The 7184-nt window shown below is 65.3% G+C and overlaps 1 protein-coding gene across 1 annotated transcript; it reads right to left on the reverse strand.

Moving 5' to 3' along the window:
- Positions 1-2010: 2010 nt before the first annotated feature.
- LHX3 (LIM homeobox 3) lies at positions 2011-6278 on the reverse strand. The gene is made up of 6 exons (XM_024762421.1): positions 6260-6278; positions 5629-5800; positions 4882-5084; positions 4023-4174; positions 3752-3923; positions 2011-2954 (listed from the first exon to the last, which is right to left on the reverse strand). Exons 1-6 carry the CDS (start codon positions 6276-6278, stop codon positions 2536-2538), a joined length of 1137 nt encoding a protein of 378 aa, XP_024618189.1. The 3' UTR covers positions 2011-2535.
- Positions 6279-7184: the final 906 nt, after the last annotated feature.

Below are 7184 nucleotides of genomic sequence, written 5' to 3' on the forward strand. Positions count from 1 at the left end.
GGAGGCCCCAGAGGGGACAGCCGGCGCTTTATTAACCTGTCAGCGCCTGAAAGGTCCCGGGCGGCCTGGGGAGGTCTCCAGGCTGGAGGGGGGGCGCGATTTGAGGATTTATACCCCCCTCGGGGCTGCTGGAGGAGGCAGCGTCCGCCCCGCGGCCGCCAGGGCCCCCTCCCTAAATCCTGAATCCGACCCGGGCTCAGCCGCTTTCCGCTCGGGGTATCCGTTGCCAGAAAGAGTCCAAAGTGGTTCCCCCCAGGAGCCCGCCCCACCTGCCGCTCGGCCACGCCCCTGGGAGTCCGAGACCTTTGCCTGGGACTCCTTGCACTTCCCGACGGACACCTCTGCTCATCATGGGTCCCCCCGTGGCTAATGCAGCCACCCACCCCCACCTCTGCTCAGCCGGCTCTTCCCCGGGCGCTCCCCCCGACTGAAGGGAGATCAGGGCCTCTGCTCCCACCCCTGAATTTTCTCCCGAGGGCCTCCCCCATTTCTTGGCCCTGGCATGCCCCTGCCCCATTAGATACCCAGGGCCCAGGTGTGCCTGGGAGTTGCCAGCAACGTGCCTCCTGGTGGGGCCACACGTTCTGGGCGCTGGGCAGTGGCAGCTGCTGGTGAGGGAGCAGTCCCTGCCAGGGCCAGTGGGACCGGGGGTGACTTGACCAAAGCCCCTTGGGCTGCCTGGCCGAGGGGACGTCTGGGGAGCTCCCCCTCCTCCTTTCCCACACAGGGGACCCTCAGCCTGTCCCCCATCCTCTGCTCTGATCTGGTGCCCAGCTCCCCCACCCCCCCACTGGGGGCCTGTTCACCCACCCAACTCAGTGCCCTGTTGTCCAGTGAAGGACTCAAGAGCCAGGCCTCTGCCCTCGGGCAAGGTTGGGGGGGCCCCAAATTCACTAACTCTCCTTTTATGTCCCCCGTTGGAGGGGGCGGTCACCACTATCTCCACAGGAGGAAAGCAGGGTGCAGAGGGGGCTTGCCCAGGGTCACACAGAAAGTGAGCAGATGGCTGGGACTGGAATCCAAGTTGCAGAGACCCCCCGTGACCACGTTCCTTGAATCTCCTGACTGGTTGACTCCAGCAGTCCCCCTCCCCCTGCTGAAGCCAGCTCCCAGCTGTGAGCAGTTGTGCTTGGTTGTGTCACCTGGCCACCCCAGCACCGGCCTCTCCCAGGGAGAGAGCGGGAAGGCCCAGCCCCTCCACCCATGGCTGGGCCGTCTGTTCTCTCACATCTCCTTCCAGTGCTCAGAAGCCTGGCTGAGATCCAGGGACAAAAGGGCCCCAGTTCACACCAGGTGCCATCCCTGGCAAGGAGCCAACAACCACTCCAACCGGGCTTCCAGCTTTCAAAGAGCAGTCCCCCACTCCCGACGACCCCGTCCGCCTGCACCCCCCGGCATCATGAAAGGCACGGGCTTTCCAACAACTGTTATTGACAAATTCATTGAAGTCTGGGAAGGAACCGATGGTCAGAGAATAAATAAAAGACGGGACGGTCACAAAACCAACAGGTAGCTTGGGATGCAGGCTTGAGGAATAACTTGGATTCACACCCAGCCAGCCTTTGTGTCCGTGGCAGGCGGCAGCAAAGCATCTGTCGAGGAGGGCAGCGCGGGCTCGGCGGAGCCCCTGCTCCAGCCTTCTCCAGCGGGGCGTCCAATCCTCTGGCAGTTGGAGCCCGTGGAGAGGGGGAACTGGGGGCTGTTTGGCAACGGAAATCGGGGGCCTGGGCTTAGCCTGGACGCTGAGGGCCTGGGGGCGGCTGTGACTGGTAGGGAGCTCCTTAGGAGCTTAAGGAGTCCATCTCCCCCCACCCCAGGGTAGTGGAGCCCAGAAGTACGGGAATATCTAGAGCCAGTTGCCCCAGGGGAGAGGGGTAAGGAGGTTCCTGGGGAAGGTAGGAGTTGGTGGCTGGGAGGCCCCCAGAGGGACCAGGAAGGACACAGGCGTGGCCTCCTGCCTGGCCAGACAGGCCAATCTCTGACCTAAAGGTGGGGGGGGGCAGGGGGCTACAGAACTCAGACATACGGAGCCTGGGAAATGAAAGCACAATTAGTATGTTTTTTCTTTTTAATTTTAGAAATTAAAGCATCTTCCGGCCTGAGGGCTGTGCTGGTCGGGGCAGAGGCCCCAGAGCAGAGTGAAGGCCTGGCCTTGGGTGTGTGTGTGTGTGACACTTCCTGTTTGGAAACTGCAGCAAGCACTCGGTTAATTGGTCGATAAAGGGAGAGATCTGCTTACAAAACAAGGCTTGCTGAGTGGCCACCAGGTGGGCTGGCCCCCTGTCCCAGGAGGAGCTTCTCAGACAGGAGCCTGGAGAGTCCCTCTGCCTAGGGGAGGGGGCTGCGGGGGGGGGGCACTCCGCAGAAACGAGCCCTCCCTAAGTCCTCATCCTGTCCCCCGCCGGTGGCACTGCGTCCTGCAGGGGTCCAGGGCTTTGGGGACAGGAGAGCTCAGCTCCAGACCACCCCCAGCCAGGGGCCGTGCTGCTGCCCAGACCCCTCGTGTCCGGTGCTCGGTGGAGCCGAGGGTCTCAGTCAGAACTGAGCGTGGTCCACCTCGTCCAGCCAGGAGGCGGGGCTGGCAGGGAAGTCGGGGTAGCCCCCGCTGCTCCCCGTGGAGAGGTCAGAGCTGGGTCCGTTCCCTGCCAGCACCCTCATGGGTGGGGGCCCACCTGGGGCTCCCGAGGGCAGGAGCCCCAAGCCGGCATCCGGGTACACCAAGCTGGAGAGGAGGGGCTGGGGGCCAGGGAGGCTCTGCAGGGCAGCAGGGGATGGGGGGACGCCGTAGGGGCTGCCGGGGCGCAGCTCTCGGTACTGCTCCGGGCCGGCCAGGCCTCCGTGCTCCAGCGGGAAGCTGCCTGGGGCCCCCGAGGGCCGGCCCAAGGCTGGGGCAGGCTCTCCCAGGCTGCCGTAGAGGCCGTTGGCAGGGCCCATTTCGACCATGGCTGGCTCATCTGCGGCGGAAGCAGAGGGCACTGCTCGGTGCCCACCGTCCGCCACCTCTGGCCCCGCTCAGTGCCCCCTGCAGGGGTGACCTGCGCCACGTCACACGACAGCTCAGCCCAAGTCTCTCACCCCTTCCACCCCTGAGCCTGTTCAGCTCAATCCCACCTGATGCCTAAGGAATGGTGGGCTCCCCTGGTGGGATCAGGGCCAGGAATAGTCCAGTCAGCGCCCGGGGCTCCAGTACGATCCCAGGGTTGCCCAATTATGCAGACAAGTTAAGTCCCAGAGAGGCTAGGTGAGCAGCTTAAGGTCACAAATGCTGCCAAAGCATCTCTTGCACAAACTCTCTGAGGATGGACATTAAGGGGGGGGGGGTGTCTTCCTGCTTTGGGAGGAGATAATCGGGTTCCGGAGAGGACCCTCCCCCAGCTCCAAGCAGCTCGGACTTTTCATCACCCCCAAATTGCACTGCCACCTTCCTAAAAATCATTGCAAGTGCCGGGGGGCAAAGACACCGTCCACACCCTCCCACCAGGACAAAGCCTGCAGGGGGACAGGCCCTCGGGTCACAGGGGTTCTGTCCCCCTCCAGAGGAACAGCAGTGGTCCTCAGTGGCCAAACCACAGGGCTTGGGGATGGGGACCAGGGTCTATAAACGAGTGCTTTATAGGTGACGCTAAAGAGGCCAGGACCCAGGACGTTCAAATTTCCAGGCTCCCTACGGTCAATCAACCCAACGCTCTTCCCCATTCGGGGCTGCCGCTCTGGGCGCCGCGGGTGAGGTGGCCGCCCGCGCCCGCCATACCGGTGAAGGAGACCTCGGCGTCGCTGTCCTGCCCCTCTTCCTGGACGCTGTCCTTGTCCGACTTCGAGCCGCCGCGGGCGCGCTTCATGTTACGGAAATACTGGCCCCAGCGCTGCCTGCCCGCGTCCTTCTTGAGCCTCTTTTCCTTGGCCCGGCGGTTCTGGAACCACACCTGGGGGCGGGGGCGGGTGAGTGGCCGGCGCCCCGGGACCCGGGGCGGCCCTTGTCGGCCAGCGGCTCGCAGGGCGGGCGGGGGGCGCTGGGCGCTGACCTGCACGACGCGCATGTCCAGGCCGGTCTCAGAGGAGAGCTGCTCGCGCACATGGCGCGCGGGCTTCGGTGAGGTGTTGTAGGCGCTCTTCAGCGTCTCCAGCTGCTTGGCCGTGATGGTCGTGCGCGGCCGTTTGGCCGTGGCCTCGGCCTCTGCACCGCGGGGAGCCGTGAGCCTGAGCCTGGGCCTGCTCCTACTGCTGCCCAGCGGTCCCACCCCCCTCCGGGCGCGCGGACGTCGGGGCCACAGAGGCCGCCGCCGCCGCCGCGACAGCCCGTCTCGGCCGCGGAGGCCAGCGGGTTTCGCGGGACGCGGGCGCCGGGGAGCGATGGCGCAAACGCGGCGGGGGGCGTCCGGGCCCTGCGAGGGGCGGCCCTGCGGCGGCCTTCTCTAGGGACCCCGCGACCCTGGATCGGGGCGCAGGCGCCTCCAGCCTCGGCCCCTCGCTGACAAGTGCCCCCCACCCCCACCCCTCGGGTTCCTCTTTGTTCCAAGGGTGCGGGTAGGGCCGGATCTTCACGGTCAAGGATTTAGGAAGATAATTCAGACGCGGAAAGTTAATCCACATAATTCAGACCAACAGCCCTGCGCTCCCAAGGGCGGCGGCCACTAAGACCCCAGACCCCGGCTTCCCCGGAGCGGGTCTGATACTTGTTCCCGCCAACTCTAGCTCCGGGGCCTGGGGGTGGGAAGGCGCTTAACTTCTCGCCCCGTGGTGAGCGCTTCGCAAAGGACCCTGGAGGGGAAGGATCCCTCCGCGCCCGATCCGGCCTGGCCTTAGCCCCATTCTGCAGGCGAGGAAAGCGGAGGGTGGGCCTGCCCGGGCCAATCCCGGGGACCATCGCCCCCTCCCACTGACCTCGCTGCTTGGCGGTCTCGTAGTCTGCCTTGCACACGAGCCGGCTGTCCTCCATGAGGTAGAACTCGTCTCCCGTGGCCAGCTGCCGCTTGCACACGACACAGGCGAAGCAGTGCAGGTGGTACACGAAGTCCTGGGCGCGGCGCACCACCTGCGTGGGCGGGATGCCCAGCTGGCACGCGGCGCACTTGGTCCCGAAGCGCCTGCGGGACGCACAGGGCGCGGCTCAGCGCGGCGGGCGGATAGGAGAGCAGCTAACGCGGCGCCTCCGCGCAGGGCGCTTTCTGGAGGGAGGCTCCCCCCGGGCCCTGCCCCTGGTCGCCTGCCCGGCAGCTCCAGCAGAGCCGCACAGACTACCGAGAAGGGGCCCCGGGGGCCCCGGGGAGCACGGCGGTCCTCTGTGCTGGAAGGGGAATGTGAATCCCGGTAGGCGCCCCATCCCCAGCATGAAGGACAAAAACAAGATCAAGATGAAGAGGGAGTCAGTCCAATAGAGCGCTACAAACTTGGGGTTACCTTCTTAACGACTGCTTCGATGATTCACAAAATTAATTACTTTAAGAAATTGCTAATGTGCTAGCCCAGCTGCCATCGGAGAGGCCCCAGAGTGCCCTGCCTGGGGAAAAGGAGGGGTTTGGGGATGGGGGCTTTCGGGGCTCCAGACTTGGTTATTGCGGGGGCCCGGGGAGTCCCTCAGGGTGGCAGCCTGCAGCCAGCCCTTCCCTCCCAGGCGGCAGCCAGGCTCACTTGAAGAAGTCGTCCTTGCAGTAGACGCTCTCTCCGCGGCTGAAGCAGCGCTCGGCCAGCGGCGTGTGGCAGTCACTGCACTTAAGGCACCTGCTGTGCCAGTGACGGTCCAGAGCCTTGAGGATGAAGCGGTCCAGGATGTGCTGGTCGCAGCCAGCACACAGTGGGATCTCTGCGGGCAGAGGAGCCACCAGTGGTCATGGGCACCACACAGAGAGGGAGAGGCCTCACCTTCCCCGCCCCCCCCCCCCGCTCCCGGGGCCGGGGCTGCCAGGAGACCCCCTTCCCCGCACACCCTCTTCCCCGGCCAGCGTGAGCGGCTGCCTAGCTCCCCAAGTTCAGGGAGTGCATGACTGAAGTCCACAGCCCGGCACATGGTTGAAATTCACGACAACTGAAACTAGGTTTAGAAACATGCCCATAAGCAGGAAGGTGCCCAGGCCATCCCATTAGGCCAGATACCTTCAACTGCAAAATGTTTCCAGTTCATGAAGGACACACGTTGAGCTCAAATGAAACCCCTGCCCCAGGGGCTCTCTTAGAGGCTGGGCTGGAAAACTGGTCCTTACCATCACTGGAGGCCAGGCACGTGTGGGTCGTGGGGCATCCACCACCCAGTTGCCCTCATTACTTGCACAATTAAGCATCATGGTGGCTAGGGGCTCCTTGCAGGTGTGGCTGCCCGGCCCCGTGGCCCTGTCTGCAGGCCACCAGAGTAAACGCTGCTGCCCTCCCTGTCTCTGGGCGGCCGTGAGGGTACTTGTGAGTGGACTGGACACATGGACCCTCTGTCCTCATGCTCAGACGTGGATGCCTGAGCTCACAGTAGGCAGTTTGCCCTCCCCCCAGAGACACTTGGCTTCTGCTCCCCTGGGCCTGCAGGCCTCCGGGGGAACCAGGCTGGGGAAACGCAGGGAGCCACAGGTCTGTGAGGGGCTTTGCAGGGTGCTCGTGAGGTGAGGACTCCCTGTTACTTTAGAAAAGGTCTCCGGAGGGAAGAGAGCCACGAGCAGGAACTGGAACATACAGAAATATAGCACCACCGCACCACGCTCACCTCACTGACGGCGGACTCCTCCGGCCCCAGGCTGGCCTGGCAGCGGCGAGAGGGCCGGAGAGGGACCTCCCTCAGCCCCAGGAAACCACGAAGGACGGGGTCCCGCGTCGGGCAAAACCGTAGCCCTGGGTGTGGAGCCCGGGGATCTGCCGCCTGCCCTGGCCCCCCAACCCCGGGCGGCGGTGGCAGGGCGGCCAGGACACCCGGCACAGAGCTGGTGGCTGGACAGGCCCGCGCAGCGCGGATTCAGCACCGCGGCCCGGACAGCGCCCCGGCCGTGTTACCCGCGGAGCCCGCGTCGGGCAAAAGCCGCTCCCGCCGCGCCCCTCGCGCTCTCGCGAAGCCCTGGCGACCCGGGCCTTACGTTGCATGGCGACTCCGGACTTGGCGGGGTCTCCTACCGTCCGCGCTGGCGAGGCCCAGCAGAGCCTTGCGCCCGCCCGCCGATCCCCGCCGGCTCTCCTGAGCCGTTTCGCCCAGAGCTCGCACCCCTCCCTTC

This window comes from Neophocaena asiaeorientalis, unplaced genomic scaffold, assembly GCF_003031525.2.
Source record: "Neophocaena asiaeorientalis asiaeorientalis breed wild unplaced genomic scaffold, Neophocaena_asiaeorientalis_V1.1 scaffold78, whole genome shotgun sequence".
In the NCBI taxonomy this organism is placed as follows: Eukaryota; Metazoa; Chordata; class Mammalia; order Artiodactyla; family Phocoenidae; genus Neophocaena; species Neophocaena asiaeorientalis.

What these genes read in the sequence shown, in the direction of transcription:
- LHX3 (XM_024762421.1), bottom strand. An exon ending in CGAGACCGCCAAGCAGCGAG is followed by an intron (nt 4,175 to 4,881) that starts GTCAGTGGGAGG and finishes CCCGCGGTGCAG; the next exon opens with AGGCCGAGGCCACGGCCAAA. An exon ending in TGGACATGCGCGTCGTGCAG is followed by an intron (nt 3,924 to 4,022) that starts GTCAGCGCCCAG and finishes CCCCGCCCCCAG; the next exon opens with GTGTGGTTCCAGAACCGCCG.